The 20,486-nt window shown below is 37.0% G+C and overlaps 3 protein-coding genes and 1 long non-coding RNA gene across 11 annotated transcripts; 1 reads left to right on the top strand and 3 right to left on the bottom strand.

Moving 5' to 3' along the window:
- Window positions 1–1,967: 1,967 nt before the first annotated feature.
- LOC121782626 lies at window positions 1,968–7,158 on the bottom strand. 5 transcript variants are annotated; one of them, XR_006046443.1, is made up of 9 exons: window positions 7,021–7,158; window positions 5,632–5,783; window positions 5,312–5,537; window positions 5,063–5,183; window positions 4,024–4,209; window positions 3,673–3,824; window positions 3,467–3,521; window positions 2,156–2,204; window positions 1,968–2,008 (listed from the first exon to the last, which is right to left on the bottom strand). It is a non-coding gene; the product is annotated as an uncharacterized LOC121782626 (long non-coding RNA). The 5 variants fall into 5 exon arrangements; XR_006046444.1 differs by having other exon boundaries at window positions 1,979–2,008; window positions 2,156–2,207; XR_006046442.1 differs by lacking the exon at window positions 1,968–2,008 and having other exon boundaries at window positions 2,072–2,204.
- Window positions 3,261–7,413, top strand: LOC121782624 (flagellar attachment zone protein 1-like). Its single transcript, XM_042180550.1, has 8 exons — window positions 3,261–3,401; window positions 3,707–3,907; window positions 4,026–4,148; window positions 4,233–4,270; window positions 4,379–4,472; window positions 4,590–6,218; window positions 6,621–6,713; window positions 7,032–7,413. Exons 1-8 carry the CDS (start codon window positions 3,339–3,341, stop codon window positions 7,257–7,259), a joined length of 2,469 nt encoding a protein of 822 aa, XP_042036484.1. The 5' UTR covers window positions 3,261–3,338; the 3' UTR covers window positions 7,260–7,413.
- Window positions 7,414–7,463: 50 nt separating this feature from the next.
- Window positions 7,464–16,471, bottom strand: LOC121782623 (protein SHORTAGE IN CHIASMATA 1-like). Of its 4 annotated transcripts, XM_042180547.1 has the most exons (8): window positions 16,086–16,471; window positions 15,151–15,243; window positions 14,549–14,620; window positions 12,754–14,058; window positions 11,781–12,290; window positions 9,581–11,230; window positions 9,411–9,507; window positions 7,464–8,905 (listed from the first exon to the last, which is right to left on the bottom strand). In XM_042180547.1, the coding sequence occupies exons 1-8, from the start codon at window positions 16,374–16,376 to the stop codon at window positions 8,901–8,903; spliced, it is 4,023 nt and encodes a 1,340-aa protein (XP_042036481.1). In that variant the 5' UTR covers window positions 16,377–16,471; the 3' UTR covers window positions 7,464–8,900. The 4 variants fall into 4 exon arrangements, with proteins under 4 accessions (XP_042036481.1, XP_042036482.1, XP_042036480.1 ...); XM_042180548.1 differs by lacking the exon at window positions 9,411–9,507; XM_042180546.1 differs by lacking the exon at window positions 7,464–8,905 and having other exon boundaries at window positions 9,178–9,507.
- A 515-nt stretch (window positions 16,472–16,986) lies between these two features.
- Window positions 16,987–18,897, bottom strand: LOC121783090 (putative 4-hydroxy-4-methyl-2-oxoglutarate aldolase 2). Its single transcript, XM_042181143.1, has 2 exons — window positions 18,696–18,897; window positions 16,987–17,725 (listed from the first exon to the last, which is right to left on the bottom strand). The coding sequence occupies exon 2, from the start codon at window positions 17,709–17,711 to the stop codon at window positions 17,211–17,213; it is 501 nt and encodes a 166-aa protein (XP_042037077.1). The 5' UTR covers window positions 17,712–17,725; window positions 18,696–18,897; the 3' UTR covers window positions 16,987–17,210.
- Between the last annotated feature and the right edge of the window lie 1,589 nt (window positions 18,898–20,486).

The following is a 20,486-nucleotide window of genomic DNA, read 5'->3' as shown; positions in this document are numbered from 1 at the left end:
AGTGGGAAATCTCGTCTTGAGAAACAACGAAGTAAGCCGAGCAGAAAAGCTGGGCAAGCTCGAACCCACATGGGAAGGTCCGTATCGGGTGTCAGAAGTCCTCGGCAAAGGGTCTTACAAATTGGCTCACATGTCAGGAGAACAGGTACCCCGAACATGGCACATTTCCAACCTCAAAAAGTTCCATTTGTAAGAGACAGTCCGGTCAGTCAGTCTTGAGTCCTGTTCAGTCAATGTGCTTTATTTGGTTTACTTGGTCTTTATTTGTCTCTGTGCGTTTTGTCTGTGTGTTTTGTCTGTCTCTGTGCGTGTCGTCTCTTACAAATGTTACTGAGGTATCTTGTTCTTCGAAGGCTGATCCCCTTCTTAGAACATATACAAGCCAACGATTGTGAGTCAAAGCTTCTACAGAAGATACAAGACCACAATTCAGCTTAAACAAGCAGTTCGTCTGAAACGAGCTGCAATAAGCCAACGATTGTGAGTCAAAGCTTCTAAAGAGGATACAAGACCACAATTCAGCTTAAACAAGCAGTTCGTCTGAAACGAGCTGCAATAAGCCAACGATTGTGAAGTCAAAGCTTCTAAAGAGGATACAAGACCACAATTCAGCTTAAATAAGCAGTTCGTCTGAAACGAGCTGCAATAAGCCAACGATTGTGAAGTCCAAGCTTCTAAAGAGGATACAAGACCGCAATTCAGCTTAAGAATCAAGCACTTCGTCTGAAACGAACTGCAACGAAAGTCCGATTCTCGCGATAAAACTTGCCTGAATTAGGACAAGGGAAAGTCCGATCCACGCGATAAAACTCGCCGAATTAGGACAAGGGAAAGTCCGATCCCCAAATTAGGACAACGGAAAGTCCGATCCGAGCGATAAAACTCGCCAAATTAGGACACAAGCTTAGTCCGGTCAAAGATGTTTATTTCATCAGACCAAAGACGAGTCCGGTCAAAGATGTTTATTTCATCAACCCAAAGACGAGTCCGGTCAAAGATGTTTATTTCATCAGACCAAAGACGAGTCCGGTCAAAGATGTTTATTTCATCAGACCAAAGACGAGTCCGGTCAAAGATGTTCATTTCATCAGCCCAAAGACGAGTCCGGTCAAAGATGTTTATTTCATCAGACCAAAGACGAGTCCGGTCAAAGATGTTTATTTCATTAGACCAAAGACGAGTCCGGTCAAAGAAGAGTTCACTTCATAAGACCGAGGACAAACATCAACTTACCCCGTACCTTTATCCAGAATGCCGAAGTAATTCACTTCGCTTTCCGGGGGGGGTAGTGATGGAGTACGTACTAAACAAGCCCAACAGCAGTAAAGCCCATCAGCCTAAAGCCCAAGAAAGAGTATCAGTTCGGCATGACTAAAGAGTATCAGTCCGGCATGACTAAAGAGTTCAGTTCGGCACAACCAAAGAGTTCGGCCCCAGCCTACAGCTCGGTAAAAGCCAACCAATCAAACTCTGCTCTCAGGTCGGCATCAAGCTCTACTCTCAGATCGGCAAAAGCTGCTCGGCAATAATTCAGCAGTTCGGTCTCAGTATTCGACCGAACTAGGAGATAGTGGACTCATGCAGGATTTCCACCTCCACTACACCCACGATCTATTTAGTGGTGTCAAGCAGTCATTAACTCATGCAGGATAGTGGACCCATGCAAGATCGCCACGATCTCCACGACATCCACTACCTAGTAAATGATGCTGCATGCCACGATCTTGGTCCTTTGTATAAATAGAACCTAGATCAGATAGATAGGGTTAGACTCTCTCGCTTTCTAGAGATCAAATACAAAATAGCAAGTCTGTATTGTAAGCTGTAAGAAAACAGATCAAGCAATACAACTCTGCCCTCATTTCTTCCCGTGGACGTAGATTTACCTCAGTAAATCGAACCACGTAAAATCTCTGTGTCGTGATCTGCATCTTCCTGCATTCATCACCATCAAAAATTCGCGGATTCATCAAATGACAAACGGCTTCTCTCTCGTGTACAAATACACCTAATAGCAATCCGACACATACCCATCTCAATTAAATCAAATATACTAGTAGCTAATGGTTTATTGTTATTGCATGATTGATTAAATAGTCTAGACCACAAGATTATCTTTCTATGGATATTCGTTATCAAGAACTTCAATTCTTACCTCTCCGCACCCTCACAATCAGGCAGATAGAAGCTACATCTGGATAATTCTGCTACGATTAGAAACAAGCCAAAAAATAACACGTGTAACCGTCACCGATTGTGAGTATTACCAAGCAAGCAAATTTGCCAACGATGATTGTACTATTGGAGAACCAAAAATCAATACCATCATTTATTTCACGGCACGTATACAGAGAGTAAATTGAATGCAAATATGATGGTTGTTGGATTTTGTATCTCCAAAAGAAAAAGAAAAAGAAAAAGAAAAAGAAAAAGAAATGAGCAGAGCATTAAGCAAGCTATTAGTAAAAGGAACTACAAAGACAGCGACACAAGACTCGCATAATTTGCATCAAGTAAAGCTGCAACTGACTTGGATCCCCCATTCTATTTTTTAATTTCATCTAATCATATCTATATGGGAAAAATCATAAATTAATACTCCAAAACTATAGAAGATTCGCAATATCAAGTCTCCCTATGTTAACTCACGTGAATATGATTAGTCCATTAACCCCGAAAGTAGGAAAAAAAAGTACTCCCCTACTACTAATTAACTCATTCAGATCTCCTGATTTATGACAGCCACTGATTAACAGTTACATATTCATATAGATACAGTGATTAAGCAGACTGTTTGTCCATTTGCATTTTTTTCCCATGAGATTTAAGAAAATAGTGTTTATAAATTAAGTGGAAAGAGAATAAGGCAGAGGAGTCAAACATACAATAAAGTAGATGAGAGTAATTGAATTATATTTGTCAAAAAATGAGAGTGAGAAAATGATTCATTTAATGTAGAATGTCAAAAAAGAAATAGTAGTATGAATTAATTGAATTATATTTGCCAAAAACTGAGAAAGTAATTGAACCATACTTCGGATTTGCCAAAAAAAAAGTGATTTATTTAAAATAGGATGTCCCAAAAAGAAATATGAGTCTCAAAGAGGATTGAGGGAGTATCTTATGTGCAGTATAAGAAAAGGGCTCTTGAAAATATAAATTTTAGCAATAGTCATATAGATACAGTGATATAGCAGCCAGTGATATAAAATCTAATTTTAGTATTTTATCTAACCACCGAATCATTTATAGACTCTTAACTGGCACCTAAATAAAGACTGCAGCTCTTCTTCCCTCACAAAGAGCCGACGAATTTTGATGCACAATAACCAGGAAAAATGTTCAAGCGAAGCGAGAAAAAGATCAAAGCAGTCTTCAAGATGCAGTTTCAGGCAACACAGGTATGTCAAGTCAACATTGTTTATGCCAAAAACAAGTGCTGTCTATCAAACTTAAAGTAACTTACAAGATTTATATTTCGGAGAAATCTTGAACAATGTTGATTCTGCCCTCATTCCTCTCTGCACAAAGATAGAAATATATGAGTTTGAAACCCCTTGTGCTTGCGGTTAAATGCCTCCAATGCTAAAACATCTATCATAGATCAAGGACATGATGATACTAAAGATATTACTGCTGAATTCAAGATTTTTGAATCTTAACATATCTCACCGATGATTTGGCTTATGTATTGAAATTATGGCAGGTGCCGCAGCTCAAATCAAAAAGCCTCATTGTTTCTCTGGTTCCAGTAGATGTAGGAAAGCCTACAGTCAGATTATCAAAATCACCAATTGTTGAAGGAACCTGCACCTGGGAAAATCCTGTATACGAAACTGTAAAGCTGATCAAGGAGGTTAAATCAGGGAGAATCAGAGAAAAGTTCTACTATGTGATTGTATCAACAGTAAGTGGCACTCTTCTCCATCTTCACTCAATACCACAATTCAAAATTTCTGTATAAAAATGGCAGTTTTTGTAAAAAGCAAACAAAAAGTGACAGTATGTTTTGGGGGTACTTACAGGGGTCCTCAAAATCGGGCTTTCTCGGAGAAGTCTCAATTGATTTTGCAGATCTAGCAGATGCCTACAAACCAGTGAATTTAACTCTCCCTCTACAGACTTCTAAATCGGGTGCAGTGTTGCACGTTAGTCCCTCCCTTGCACAGCATTAATCATTTCTGGCTAAAATAAACTTGGTTGATAGCCCTGACATCAATTTTACAATTCAGGTCACAGTTCAGAACATGAACGGATGCCCTGATTCAAGGTGAAGTAGTAGCAACAGTGATCATTGTATTCTATGTTATAACTTTGATGAATAAGGTCTTCAGAAGTTTAAGTAACAGAAAAGCATTTATGTGATGAAATTTCTCAGATATGATGAGGATAGTGAGACCCCAGTGGAGGAATCATGTGAGACGAATATGGATGCTGCTGTCTTTGGAAAGAGAACCCCAAAATCTCCTGAAGTAAGGTCTCTAAGTAAACTTCTTTGTTTTACTTGCATCTAAAAGTAATGGAACTGAAGTATGTTGAGATTTGCATTATTCAATAAAGACTCCTTCCATTTTCTCCCCCCCCAACAGAGTGATGATTTGAGTGAAGCAGCATCCATGCACAATGGACAACATGGAAGCTTTGGAGATGCAGAATCAGATTATAATGATGCTGAATCAAGAGATGGAGTGAAAGGGACTTCACTGGCAAATCAAATGAAAGTGTTGGAGAGGAAGGCGGAACTTTCAGATTTAGAAGTGCAGGCTCTTCGTAAGCAAATCATGAAAGAAACCAAGAGAGGACAGCAATTATCGGAGCAAATTGATTGCCTAAAGGAGGAAAGAGACACTCTTAAAGGAGAATGTGAGCGACTCAAGGTCTCAGCACGTGAGGATGCATTTTCAAGTCATACTCCAAAAGAGACTGAAAATATGAATGTGTTGCTTGAAAAGGTGAAGCAAGAGCTTCAACATGAGAAACATCTAAACAAAAAGTTGAAGTTACATCTACAGGAGACAGAAGATTCTAATTCTGAATTCGTTCTTGCTATGAGAGATCTTACCAAAAAATTGGATCAGAAAAATGAAGAAATATCTCGACTTTCAAGCAAAATTAAGGCCCTCCACTATGGTGCAGAGGGTATTGCAGCATTACCTAGAATGAGAAGTAATGAACTAGAAGACCTGGAGAGGAAGCACGGACATGTTGAAGATGTTGAAATATTGAAGCAGAAAATTGGGAGTCTCCATACAGAAATAGAAGCTCTCAAGAAAGAGAATTCAGAGATAAAAGTACAAGTTGAGAGGCTTACTGAGGATTACGATAGTTTAGAGGCAGAAAACAAGGCTATACGCTCCAAGTTCGAACAAAGCGTTACGGAAAAGATGGAACTTGAGCAAAGTTGTACAGAATTCTTGGCTGTAGAGAATAAACTCAAACTCCAGATAGTAAACTTGGAAGTGGAAAACAAAAGGCAGGCGCGTCAATACTCAGAGTCCCTGAATATCATTGATGAGATTGAGTTTCAAGTTGAGAACCTGCAAAAAGAATTGGATATGCAGGCGCAAATATTTCAGGAAGATTTGGAAGCAGTAACTGAGTTGAAAGTAGAGCAGGAGCAGAGGGCCATACAAGCTGAAGATGCCTTAAGGAAAATGAGGTTGAGCAATGCAGCGGCGACTGAGCGACTCCAGGAGGACTTTAAACGTATTTCTGCTGAGATGTCACTAAAAGTTGAGGAGAATGAAAAACTAGCCCAGAAAGCAGTTGCAGAAGCTAATGATCTGCTTCAAAAAAATGAAGATTTAGAAGGATTGCTCCAGAAAGCCAAAGAAGAACTTCAAATCATTAAAGAAAAACATGAAAGAACAATCAGAGAGCATTCAGAACAAAATGAATCAATTTCTGGAGGTAAATCCTATCAGAAAACTACTAGAGAATCAGAAACACTCCAGAGATGGCAATCAGAAAAGGAAAATCTGGAGAGACAACTAGATTCGGTGAGGAAGGAAGCAGAAAGATTTAAGCATGAAAATGTCTCCATGAAGTCTCAAATAGAGCAGAAGAAAACCAAAGAAGATAACTTGCTATTACAAATGAAGAAGCTGAGAATCACAAATAACGAAGCCAAAAGTCATCTACTAGAACTAGAACAGGAGAAAGAAAGCCTGAAGATAGAGATGTTAAAATTACAAGGCAACCTCTGCAAAAAGGAAAAGGTATGTAGTCGCTTATATTTCAAGGACAATAAAATTATGTACGGAGTAGAAAGAGTGAAATAACATCAAATGCTTTTCTTGATATGCTCTAAAACTACTCCACAGTAACATTAGCTTGCTCAACTCGAATGACTTTGAAGCTCTTGCACATCTTTTTAAAAACTCAGTTAAGAATGTGATATGTTTGTCAACTTGTATTTGTATTATCCTCTAACAATATATGTTGTGTCTCAATAATTCTTGGAATAGTATTGGTATGGATCAAAATTGCTAGAAAGGCATGAAATAGCTTCTGTAATGTACTACAACATTCTCCTTCCTTGAAATCCTTCAACAAAGATGAATACGCAGTACTTATTTTGTCTCTCACAGTCGGAGTACTGACAGTGGTTGTTTCGACAGGAACTGGAGAAAGCGAAACTTCAAATTTCTGTAAATTCTCCAGCGAAGGAACAGAATCTTAAATGTAGCACCACAGAAGTCAGAAAATATCAGGTAAAACCAACATACTCTTTTTCAGAACAATTAGAACAGCTTGATATGAACACAAACAGCAGAAAAAAGTAATGTTTTTAGGAAACAGAAGAACTTCAATTTAACTATCCTAGGCATAGCATGGCATCTATGAGCTACCTAATAAAATAAAAAGGATAGCTAACAAGAAATACCAGTGTTGCACAAGTGGAAAGGAAAATAGCATGTTCAATCAGATATGCCAATCACCACAAGTTTGGAAAGAAACACAGGACATCGTCTCTTCTTTGTTACATCCATATATCTGATTGTACTGACAAGTGCTTACCTTGACAACAGGAAACTATTCCATTGCAAATTAGTGGTCAATCCAATGGTGGATGTGATGTCTCCAGCTTGGTGGGTGAAGTAGCATCCTTGAAAGAGAGAAACAAAAGCATGGAGGAAGAGTTGAAGGAGATGCATGACAGATATTCAGAAATAAGTCTCAGATTTGCAGAGGTAGAAGGTGAACGACAACAACTTGTTATGGCCCTCCGTAATATAAAAAATGGAAAGAAAAACTAGTTTACTGCGATAGCGTTGAAACCCAATCACATTAGCATTTAGGCACAGAACATATGATATGCAAATCAACAATTTCCATCACATGTGACCCAATTTGTTGGTTGGTTTCTTATCCTTCAGAACCAAAAGCAATATGAACAAGTTCTTCAGTATTGTTATTTTTTCGTTATAAAATTGCACTGTCATTTTTTGCATAGTGGAGGATCCTTGTAAATATTACACAAATTAGCAGTTCAACTTGTCCATATGCCAGTCTTGATGTGAAGCAATACATAAATTTAACAAACCAAAAAAGGAAAAGAAATCATGTATAGGGACTATTATAAGCTCCGTATACGATAATTATGGAGAAACCCAGATAGAAAGAAGTAGAACTAATGGAGACCATCTTGATATAAAAAGGACAAGGAGCAGTATTAAAAGCCATTTGTGCGTCAGATGGTGGAGGGAGCTTGTAAGCCATGGTCTTGATTGGGTTCAAAATCTTATAAGGACCAAAACCTTACAAGGGCTCGGGCTGTAAATTAGAACAAAACAAGTGTTCAACTCCATCAATGACTGAATATAGGGAACTTATCTTGATGTCATCTTGGCCAACCTTCTCCTGCAACATGCCGATTTTCGCCAACTGTTCTGGACATCCATCAATACAGAAGCACCTATCAATTGAAATTAATCCAAATAAGAGATTTTCATCTCCACGACCATTGCAGTTCTTGTCAACTATGATCCACGTATCAGCAAACTTTGTAGCTGAATATGCAATCCCCTTCCATGCAGTTCCGGGAGCTTGCCAAGGTCTTGAGGCAAAGGTGTCTGCAGATGTATCAATAATTGATAAAACCTTGGTGAAGGAAGGATTCTGCAATGGATTCCTCTAGAGCTTCATTCAGCCACTTATCATGCCCAATATCTGGTTCTGCTTCCACCATAGACACTTCTGTGTTATCTCCATGGAAGAATCTAAATCTTCAACCACTGTCTCTCTAGGCCGCACATCACTCTCATAAAATCCAGGTAATACGCAGGTCAATGTGAACTGTTGGAGCTTTGAAGGGGCGTATGCATTGGCTAGGGTAGTTGGTTTAAACATCCGGACCAGTGTCTGCAAATCATCTACTAAGCCAGACAAGAACAAACGTTGTGCTTGATCTTCTTAAGTTCCAGCCCTAGGATATAACTCGGCAAAAGCGTTAATATAAGTTATGTTAGAAAATGGGTCACTCACCCCCTTAAAAGGTCTTATAAGGAGAGAGGGTTACCACTCATTTATAGAAGAGTCGGGACACCATTTTGTCGACAAGAAGGGGTTTTAAAAAGTTTGAAGAGTTGATACCTGTTTGAGATTCATTAGATTGGCAAGTGGATCCTCATCTTCTACTTCTGTGATCCACGGCTGGATTCCACGTCCACCGTTCCGCAGTTTTCCCCTGATTCAGCAAAGCTAATACGTTGAAGTAACTGAACCAATTTTTTCAAATTGAGCCTCCTATTGTTGTCGCTTGCCCCGTACTTCCGGTCTAGATCATGGAATTCAATTCCTGCCTCCCCTCCCATTCAAATGGTTGTATCTTCTCCGCCGTCACCAAGGATTAGAGACTCTTGATCCAATTCATAGAGATTGAAAATCTCAAAGAAAACTCACACTAAGAACAAAGAATACCCACAAATTACTCAAGGTTAAACCAAGCTCTCACCGGACAGGTTTCATTCACATTCAGCTCAGATAGCATAAAAAGAGTGACAACATTGATATTTATTCTATCTAATTTGTGGATAACTGTCTTCACAGCTCATCTAATTCGTAGTCAGTTATAATTTCCCTTAACTAATTCCTTATTTTATTTATCTTCTTAGGCTCTAGTTTGTTGCTTTATTCTTCCTTCTTTCTTCCTTAGAGGGCACTGGAAGCCAGCTGTTGATATGCTAACAGAATCCTTAGTTCATTCTTTAAATTCTTCTGATACTACATTTACAGAACATCTGTCATACTTATACTCCTGCTCTCATAATGAAAGAAAATATATGTGATCCCAATTCCTAACACTGATAGCAAGTATACTCAAGTCGTCATCTAGCTGCAACATCACCAGAATCAACATTACAGTCAACAGACCCTTCAGTTTTTTATAAAATCTACAGAGACCATACTTGATGCTATGGGTTTCTTTTGTGTGGGTTGGTAATCATTATCCATCCAAATGAGCTTACTTTGCCCAGCACTTCCATATGTCGAGAAAGATAGTGTCTGCAGTTAATCAAACGAATTAAGATGCAAAAGAAATTAATCAAAACTAGTACAAAGGATTTCATTAGTATACCCGTCTTGCTTTCTTATCAGCTGGAGTTGACGAAGGACCTGAAGCAGAAGCCTTCTTAGTCTTCAATGAGTTTACTGCTTGTGAAAATCTCTTCAGTCTCTTCTCTTGAACTATTTTCTGTGGGGTACCACCCCCTTCATACTTGTAGAATTCAAGAATTGAGGGACTTCTTCTTTTAGTAGCTTTGGATATGTTCCCAGAGGAACGAAGATATGGAGAGGGTAAGTCATATGAAACAGATTGCTTATGCATTCTACTCTTTTCCCTTACTCTGTTAAGGAATTCAATAGTCCAGGGTGATCCTTGAGGCTGAGTGGAGTGAAGAGCATTTGAGAATGGTGTGCTGTCAAAACTTCCCTTTTCTTGAAAATACTTGTAGGGATTTTGTGAATTTCTTTTCATCATATCCTTTTCCAGCTCTTTTTGTTTCATAGAAGTATTGTTTCTGTTAACGATATCATTTGGTCTGATTTCATCACTCAAGATATGTCTCTTATTATTTTTAGAAAGCCAAGCACCAGAGCCAGACTGCAACTCAGTAGGATTAGTAAATTTGGGAAGATTGATTGCGCTGGAAGACCGTTTATTCATTCCAGAGTTTCTTGCAGAATATTCGTTCTCATTGTCAAGCAGAGTAGGTGAAAAGCTACTGGTGGTTGCAATAAAGAAATCTTTTCCAAATGCTGCACTATCCTCTAAATTGATAACTTCACCAGTAGAATCACCCTGCCGAATCCCATTTAGCTTCACACTTCGTCTGCTCAAGTCATTGTTTATTGTGGTGGTTGATCTCCAACTTGGACAGCAATCTATTTCAATTGGAGGCACCCAGGCATTCTCACTCTCATCGGATATTTGAAGACCTTTTGGCAACGGAAAGTCATAAAGGCTTGACTTATCAACAGACTCCATCATGCCAGCAGCATAAGACCTCATCACATCAAGATCAATATCCTGACTATGAAACAGTGATTCATCATTGTAAGATAAACTGAACTCCTCCGCTTTAGATATCTCAGCCCTTCTTGACAGCCAGGAATCACCCGATACTGATACTTTAGGGAGATCAAGTTCAAAATCAGGAAGTGATTTTCCTAGATCCACAGCAAACAAGTCATTTAAAGGCTGATCAGCATTTAGGTTGTGTGTGTATTTAGGTTTCTTCCTCTCAGATGAACTTTTAACTCGAGCATTTCCTGAGTCTGGAAGTGATAGTGAGGAGGAACAATCTGTCATTCCTGATTTAGAATCTTCCCGCTCTCCGTATTTGCTTGCTACACTAAGCAAAGCTATGCTTTCATCAGGAATATGATATTTCTGAAGAGCGCCCATTTTGGACCCATTTGACAGTTCGAAAAGGTTCCCAAGTCGAATATCTGAAGACAATATCGCATGAGCTGAGAGAGGATTAATAGAAGGAAAAGCAGTAAGAAAAGATTCTGCCAGGCTTTCTGAGTCGGGCATTTTAGGATAGAGACTCATTCTCAACTTTGCCGCAGCTTTGATGCAGGACAATATAATTTCTTCAGTCATCTCATGTGAATACGAGCAAAAGAGCTGTATATCAACTCCTAAGCTTGCTGCTGCTGCATAGAGTTCGTCTGATGATTCCATAATGCTTCCAAGAAAATTGCTTTCTCCTTCAAATATCTGCAATGATTTAAATGAAGCACCCATTCATGGACATACAAAAGTACTGAGAGTCTTGGTGAAGGTTTGGCCAGATCTAATCAGGAAAAAGTGCAGTAAGGCAAATGCTGATTCCAGAACGCTGCATTTCTACCCTTCTGTTCCAACAATCATGTAATATTTCATCCAAAAACATTTTAAGTCCAAAATCATAGCAATGATGGTAATGACAAATACTTTTTTGGAGTTTGTCAAACAGAGTAAGCAAACTTCAAATGATTATAATAAGATGAATGAGCAACATTCTTTACTGATGATGAATGTAGAATAATGAAGTTGATTTGTTGATGTTTATAATTTTTCGCATTTGTATTTTATCAATATGACTGAGTTTGAACTGCATAAAGCACGCTATAAGAAAGTGATTCCCGCCTAATACATAATATTCACCTTTACACCGCATACTCACCTCCAAAGGAGGTATATAAATGACTGAAGAATCAGAATAAAAAAGAAAAGGCACCAACAAATATCTTTTAATTATAATCTTAAAATTTTCAGTTGTAATTACCAGGATGCAGCAACTGAAAGCAAAACTCAAGGATGTCAAAATACTCGCTGCAACACTTTCAATGCATAAGGGTAAGCTTGAAAAGCCCTCGTCTGGCGCTGAAGCTTTCTTTCCAATATTTTTGCAGTCATACCACGTGAGACAAACTGCAGAACTTACAATTACGTCAACTGGAAGACCTATATCGCGTTCTACAACTTGTGCTCCTTCTTGTTCGATTTCAAGAATCCTCTGGTATGTGGTTCTCCTGGAAATTACCATTTCTTCGTTGAAATTTCTGGTGTTCACTATTATAACTGCATTGGGGCCAAAAGGCATGCAAGAAAGACTTTGCTTTGATTCTGAACCCACTGACATGGATCGAACAGGTATCATATTGCTGACTTCAGCATCATTTACAGCTTCCATGGGTTCATTTCCATAGGTTTTCTTGACAGGTACAGCATTTAATAGCTCTTCCAACTTCAGTTTGCACCCCTCCGGAGCTGATGCCAAACCCAAGTCTCTTTCCTGGTATAGTGTTCCAATAAGAACAACAGTAAAACAACAAAGAGAACAAAGTCTTTATAGTGAGTGAATTGTTTAACGATCAAAAGATGACCACTGAAATTATGATAGTAATGCCAAACACCCACTAAAATAAATGTTATTTGAAACAATACATCAGTAGAAAATCTCAATTCATTCAAATCATTGTAAATTTGTAACATGACTTGTACTTCAGCTATTTGAATAGTTCAAACTTAAAGATGCACAAAATGAAAACCTTGAAAAGGTTGTGCAATTAGGACAAAACCAACTATAAGACATAGTAATATAATTACATTTCATTAAAAATTTTAAAACTCAACAAGATGATGGGTTTTATCACTAGATTTTAAGAATCCACCAAGTGAGATCAGTAAATAAGTTCCTGGGAATTTTTCCAATCCCAAATAATCAATGATAGTCATATATTATTTGACGAACTTACCTCATGTTCCTCTACATTCAAGCTCTGCTGTACAAAAGTGGTAGAACTAGCAGTGGCAGAGTCACCACTGAACATACACCCTTGACTCAAAGTTTTGGTAACTGGCTTATCTGCAGGTATATTTTCTTTTCCTAGAACATAGTTACGGGGGTTGAGGAAAAATTCAAGATCACTTGTCATTGATTCACCAAACAATTGAATCTTCTCAACACCAATTTTCAATAAGATATCATCTTTTTTTCGTTTTCCATCGCCTCGATTCTTCAAGCTACTTAACTCTACTTTACCAGAGGAATGAGGTATAGAGACATCAGAACAAGACAAGTCTAAAACTTCTGTGTCCTTTTCTGGGTTTGGTTTCCTAGAATGGCCTTCTGATAGAATAAAATTCAAAATCACTATTCCACTATCATTTGAGCACATATCAATGTCAATGCTGTAAGTGTCTATCTCCCCCAACAATTTCCAACATGAAGAATATTTCGCTGATTCACAATCGCTTTCTCCAAGAAAATCCCAATCTAGATATAGATCATCAGATGCAGATGAACACTGCCAATCAGACTGGGCCAATAAATTCTCAATCAGTGTACATAGTGAGCTAGAATTTTCATGATCTGAAATAATAGGCACCGGCAGAGATTTAAAAGTGCCATCCAGAAGAGTAAGCTCATGGCAAACAACCAATTGGCTAAAACTTTTAAAGTTCATGGCTTCTCCAAACATGTGTTCACATGTTTCATACTCAATCTCCTTTGCCGAATCTGAAAGCACCTCGCAGAAACTATACAGATCCAAATCAATAAACATAAACTCATCAAATGGAGTTGGCTCCTCTGACCAAATTGAAAATCCATCTGCTTTCCCACAGAGCATTGGGTACTGCTGGTTATGTGACAGTTCAATAATTCTTATGCAGTCCACTTCTGATGACAAATTTGTTCCTTCAAGGCAATTTAGTTTTTCAGAATGATGGAACATATAGTTTATCAAGTCAGACTCCATAGAAACCAAAAGCTCTTTGTTATTATCTTCTTGCATCACCTGCCTCTTTTCAATATTTTCAAAACTCAAAACTTCTTCCATCATAAGTGTTCTTCCAATAACACCCAGGCTTTCCATATCCACTTCAAATTCAGGAAATTTGATGTTATAAGAATGATGTTTTCCTTGAACAGAATCAGCATCTTCCAGCATATCAGCCTTTTGCTCTGTTAAGTTTTCTATACTTATGTCATCAACTACATAAAGTAACCGTTGAATCTCAGCCAGGTCATGCAGTACAAACTCAGAATTTAGCAGGTCCTGTAAATTTCAGTTTAGAGCTGAACAATTATATTCTTCATAGAAAACATAAATTGGAACATACTGGGAACCAGATATTTAAAACATAACAGGAAATGATTTTATCTTCTAGCGATGCATGTTAAACAGTCAGAAGATTGATCTAGACTGCATAGCACTACCTAACAATACAAATTGTATGAACAAATTCAAACTAGAAGGATAACAGTGATACTTCAAAGACCATGACAATCATTGAAGATTAGATGAATCTATGCATGTCATTATCTTTATTATCTATGGTAGCATTTCAGTAGGCCCTTCCAAAACAAACATAGTGCTTTGAGAAGATAATCTTTAATTACCACCAAGAGCTTATCAAGTAGCACAACATGTTTAATCAAGTTGAGCAAAGTCTGGAAGCTTACAAAGAAAGACTCATTCATTCTTATTTCTTAAAAACATCTGTGGGTAATATTATAAAGATGACAACATAAGCTAAGGCACTAACCTCTGTATATTCAGCATCTGGAACCTCAGAGAAAATATCCATGTGCTCGATTTGGGAATGGGCAGAACTTTCCTGCCAATACAGGAAGAATAATAGAGAGATCTCACTGAGTTTTAATATCAATGATGCACAGAACAGATGCAGCAGACACAGAACTGTCAGATTTAAACCCTGACAAGCAATACACATGCATGCATACTCATGCATGCAAGCATCCAATTAATAAAATATTTCTGGAGATATAGGTTCAATTGCAATCGGAAAAGCATTTTTCAGGTTGTCAATACGCCTGTTGATTTGATTTTCGAACGGTCATTCTGCTGATAAAGCTTATATAGATTCACAAAGAAAAACGAGAAACGTGCACAAGAAAAGAAATTTTTTGGGCATAGACATTTGCACCAACACAACACGGTTCAGAACATTTTTTATATACTCCACATGTTTAAGGACAGTAAAGCTTGACCATAGGTAACATCATCAAACATGTGTTGCAGCCTGGCACTCTATATCCTGTGCGATATATAATATGGGACCAGCGGTACTAAGTGATTCATAATCAAATGCATTGATAATAAATGAATATCAGAAAGAAGCCTCACAGATGGAAGCAAGGCCATATCCATCTCTGGAATTTCAAACCGCACAATAGGTTCCTCTCCGCCTTTATTACCAGGAATTGGTCCATCATTGTCCTTAATTACAACGAGGTAAAACCAAATTAGTATCACAATATACAACCTGTCTAGTTATTTCTCTCCATGATAAATATTTAGTCTCCTCCGGAGTTAGTTTCCACAAGTTTTGACAGTAAATTTTTTTTCGTATTTCACACTTTTATAGAGATGATTACTCAAAGCAGAGAGGAAAAATATGTTTGTATATATGTGTATATATATGAACTGAATCGCAGTCAAATTCTTAAGGGACAGAATATAGCAATGTCCACATCTAAGTATGGGCCATACTAATGAAGAGGACCAACTCATCTAAGGGGAATATCTGATAACATTGCGGAGAGATATAAATGTGATGAGTCTCAAGCTGAACATAAGAAGAGAATCACACAAATGATAGAAACTAAGGGTGAAGGCAAACAATATTAAGAGAGTCAAACTGGTGTTGCAGCCAGAGATTGGACTGATACACTTGGAACGAAATTTAATAATCAAAAAAGCCAATTGTCTAGCGAACTTGACTCCAGGTCGTAACAATCACTACCAACAATAAAACGGGAAAAACGTTTTCATAATTCATTCCCCTTGTTCGATGGTGATTATATGATAAACAGTTCAGTCAATATAAGTTTCACATCAAATTACTGTAAAAAAATTGCTGAAGAAGTGTATAATTTCACCAGAACACTAAAGCTGGACTCGCAACTCTACAGAGAGAGGTAAACTTCGTCAATCACTTGGCATTGCACCTCAAATCACCAGCGTTTTCACATATAGCTAAGCATAAGCATAAACGATCACACAAAAAAACTAAATAGAGGAAGAGCAAAACTAATCAGCTATCAAAAGATATAATTAACCTCATATCTTTCAGTGTTGCTATCAATTTGAGGTTTCTGAATATCTGCATCGCAGACGAAGTGAGGAACAACGTCAGCCAAAAATATTAAGAGAGCGTCGTCGATCGGCAGCTTATCGATTTCGCGAGATACTCCAAAAAAGGGGATTTCATCGAAAGAGTGTGCAGAATTTGCAGAAAACGAGGAACATTTTGGAGGAGTAAGATGCGGAAGAGGCAGGTGGTAGAAGTCTGGGGTTTCAACCAGATCAGTGACGGCCGTCACGGCTGCGGCGAGGAAGCGAGTGCGCATCGTGTGAGTAATAATAAAGAGAGCTGAAATATTCGACAGTTTTAACGCTAGAATTACGTGTTTTGGCGGTAATATGGGAAATGTTATTCGCGGATTCTGTCCAGTCAGCATACCCTGCGGTTATGTACAGTGCAACTTTTGGGAATATATCTCTGCATCGGATTCCTCTAATTTAGTCAATGAGTGCAACTTTGGGCTATGAATTTATATTTATGTATTTTGCTCGGATTGCTTTAATTTTAGTGACGATATAATACAATTAGATGAGCGATCAATTTGTTAGACAAAATAATACTAGCAAAAGAACAAAAAAATAAGAATAAATACGGCATCTATTTATAAGCAATAGTGAACACCGGACGAGTTCTTAGTAGATTTGATGTCCGAAAACAATGATAAAAAGAAATTGTGATCCACTATTGATGAACAGATGGAGTACAATACATATTTTTCTTTGAAACATTCAATGGATACAATTTTCATATGTAAAGGTGAAGTCAAGAGTTCAAATAGTTTAGTGAGTTTGGAAATCAACCTCATTCACAACTTTGCTTCTGTTTCTGCTGCAAAGATTTGACACAAGTGAAAATAGCATAGAGAGATGAAATGATTACTCAAAAAAACAATCAGATACAGAAAAGTGAATAGCATACAAGTATACAACATAAATGGATACAAGAATGGCAAGTCCAAAACACAAGCATAAATATTACAGTACAGACAATCATTAGAAGTTCCTCATGAACTGAAGAAAATAGAATCATAAACAGTACTCCTATCAAACAATACATATCACAGAACCTCTCCTGCCAATTGAGCAGAAGAGAGACGTTATCAAACCGACAGCTCTGTTTTAGAGACCAAAATACCATCGGTGTCCACATACATCCACTCTCCATCACAGATTCTGGTCCCAGCAATGTTTACAGGAACGTGCTTTTCTCCGACCCCTTTCTTATTAGCTTTCATCGGGTGTGAGGCCAGAGCTCTCACCCCGATGTCACAACCATTAATTTCATCCACATCCCTTATGCAACCATTGACTATTATACCAGCCCATCCATTATTCTGAGCTTGTACAACTGGGTTACCACCCAGTATCGCGCATCTCAAACTACCACCTCCATCAACAACAAGAACCCTTCCATTGCCCTTCTCCTCAAGAAACTCTCGTACCAAAACATTATCTTCAAACACTTTGAGGGTAACAACTGGGCCGGAGAACACTTGCCTCCTACCATAAATCTGGAAAACTGGATGGAGTGCCCGGAGCTCACCACTCACTATAAGCTGTGGGTTTGTATCACACACTTCAGCTGTTGTGACCAAGGCCATCCTAGATTAATAACCTTCAGAAAAGGACACACCACTGTAAATGATTATGCAATTGTCTACCAACATTGATTCGAAGCAAACAGCACAAGTAATTCATTCAGTAAAGCCAAAACAAGTAGTAGTTGAGATACTCATCAACACAGCAAATTCAATCATTCTATATCATGAATAGATCTTCAAAAAATGCAGAAGACAAAGTATATTGTTTCGTGTTAGTTCATACATACGACTGGACTACTTTTTGCACTAATATAGAGCAAAGATCAAGCACCTGCAATTCTGAAAAATTAGTAACCTATGTTCTCGGCTTGAAGTATCAATATGTAGTGATATTATCATGTGGAAAACCAAATTCAAAGGTGCTATATCCATCAAGCTGAACATATGAGTTATGTCAGAGTGTCAAGTGCATTCTCAGACTACATACAGACCCAGTACATAATGAATAACTATGGAAAAGCAAACAAAATACATCTAGATGTGACACTATTGGAAGTATGAGATGTTTTCAATTAACTTGATGGAATTGAAATTCATCAAACACATCGTCGTGTCTATCTCACCAAACTCTAGAGCCCAAAATTGTCTTCTGCATGGATCTAAATTTGCTTGTATCCAGCAAATAGATGAATTATACTCCTAGTAACTAACAAATGAATCCACTAGATAACAGACATGGATCTACTATCACATTTCAGCCAGCATTTCTGCCTCTAGATTAAGACTAAAATTCTTTTTATTAACGCATATATAGACAGTAGATCATCGACGAAATGAAGCTAATCGAGCTCGCACATCATCAGTTGCATAACGGAATCCTCAATCAACAACCATATCGATTTAGTTCAAGAGTCAAATTACAGCAACTATGAGATAACTAAACAAACAGATATAAGCAATAACAGTGGAGCAGATAAATTATTGAAATCAAATAGTCAGTTCAAGCAAAGCATCAGAGCAATATTTTAGATCGGAGAGTATTACGATGAAGTACTACGCGATTTAGCCGTCGGAGCTATTGAGCAACTGCTTGAAGTCAAACAATGAACCGAGCTAACTGTTTTGTGAAATTCAAACTTCTCTTTGTCGAAGTTGATTGGTTCTGTACCTCTAGCTTGTTGTGATTGGATTAAATAGACGGAGGAGTGGTTTGGCAAAAGGTATTGATTTGGATATTTCTTGGGTCAAAAGTAAAGGTCCGATAGAGTGACAGCCCATGTTATCAATGCTAAAAATTGGACTTATATGTTTGGAAATTCAGTTTATTTACCTTTACTCCCTCCTGACTAATTGAGACGAATCTATTTTAACGTAAAATTTTGAATAGTGGTGTTTAGTTAATTAAACTATTAATAGTAAAATAACAATAATAAAAAAATAAAGAAAGAGATAATAAATTAAGAATAAAAATAAAATAAAAAAATAAATAAATAATAAAATATGAGAGAAGATAAAGTAGGAGAGAGAAGTGAGTTAATTATTAACAAAAGAAAAAAGCATCTTATTTATGCCAGGATGTAAAAAAAAATGTCTCATTTAGGCGGAGACGAAAAAATGTCTCACTTAAATCGGGACGGAATGAGTATTTTGTAAGTAATTTAGGTGTAGTTCGTCTATAGTTTGTTATTAACCTCATACACTATTTATTTAATCATTTGTTATATATGTTTATTATAAATTCTATTAAAATTGAGTATGCGGTCAATTAAAAAAATGAAAATCATTAAGAAAAGAAACATAATTACATTTTATAATTACTAATTAAAAGGTGAAATTACATATTTAAAATCCTAATTACATAAATACTAATAGGGTCCTCTTATATTGTTTATAGCATTATAATTCAAACCGAGACTCACTCCGTCTCATGTTACTTGCACCTTTTATTTTAGATCGTAAATTTGAGATTAATTTTTAGTGTAATTAAATTAGTATTGTAAGTGTAACGAGAGATCACTACATGAACACTTAATGAGAAAAGTGCAAGTAACATGTGACAGAAACAGATGGAGTATTTATTTTATTTCCAAATTTCTAAAATTATAAATAAAATATTCATAATTCCATAATAAAATACTCCCTCCGTCCTCTGAATATGAATTTTTGAAACGGCACAAGTTTTAAAGCAAAATTGATAAAATAAGACAAAAAGAAAGAAAAGTGTGATGGTGGAAAATGGGTTCTACCTTATTAATTAGAAAATAAAAAATTTCTATGTTTAGAGGACAGAAAAAATAAATAAAGAGTTTATATTTTTAGGTCATACAAAATTAAAAGTTGAAAATTGGAGTATATAGTTATTTTTAAAACCAAAAAATATAAATAAAAAAATTATAAATCACTAAATCATGGTACTAGTTAAAATGAGCACAACACATTCATTTTAATTAAATACAATAACTAACAAATAAAATTTTATAAGTAATTAGTGTTTTATGTCATCGGTTTTTATTATGGAATTAATAGCATTTTGTCCTTCTAGTTTTTCTATCTAAGTATATTGTTTTTAAGTTAAACTGACTACTTTACTAGTTGAGCCCTTAACTTTTTTATGTTTTTTCGTATTTGATTAAATTTAATGTGGTGGAATTTAATTTTAGAATTATACTACTAATTAAATTTATCATATCTTATTTTGATTTAACAATAATATTTAAGAGCATCCACATCCGTGTTCTTGCCAACAAGCACGGATGTGGGCCCGGACCCACTTTTACTCCGTGTCCTTAGGCAAGAGCATAACACCCACATCCGTGCTCATCCGCAAGGACAAGC

Source organism: Salvia splendens, chromosome 20, assembly GCF_004379255.2.
Source record: "Salvia splendens isolate huo1 chromosome 20, SspV2, whole genome shotgun sequence".
Lineage (NCBI taxonomy): Eukaryota > Viridiplantae > Streptophyta > Magnoliopsida > Lamiales > Lamiaceae > Salvia > Salvia splendens.
Note: the sequence above shows the minus strand (reverse complement) of the source record. Positions and strands in the feature narration are given on the sequence as shown.

Coding starts and splice junctions, on each gene's coding strand:
- LOC121782624 (XM_042180550.1), top strand. CDS start 3,339: ATGTTCAAGCGAAGCGAGAAAAAGATCAAAGCAGTCTTCAAGATGCAG. Junction 3,402..3,706: donor TGCAGTTTCAGGCAACACAG/GTATGTCAAGTC, acceptor AAATTATGGCAG/GTGCCGCAGCTCAAATCAAA. Junction 4,271..4,378: donor AACGGATGCCCTGATTCAAG/GTGAAGTAGTAG, acceptor GAAATTTCTCAG/ATATGATGAGGATAGTGAGA.
- LOC121782623 (XM_042180546.1), bottom strand. CDS start 16,376: ATGCGCACTCGCTTCCTCGCCGCAGCCGTGACGGCCGTCACTGATCTG. Junction 15,244..16,085: donor GCAACACTGAAAGATATGAG/GTTAATTATATC, acceptor GTTGTAATTAAG/GACAATGATGGACCAATTCC. Junction 11,231..11,780: donor CTTTCAGTTGCTGCATCCTG/GTAATTACAACT, acceptor AAATCATTGCAG/ATATTTGAAGGAGAAAGCAA.
- LOC121783090 (XM_042181143.1), bottom strand. CDS start 17,711: ATGGCCTTGGTCACAACAGCTGAAGTGTGTGATACAAACCCACAGCTT.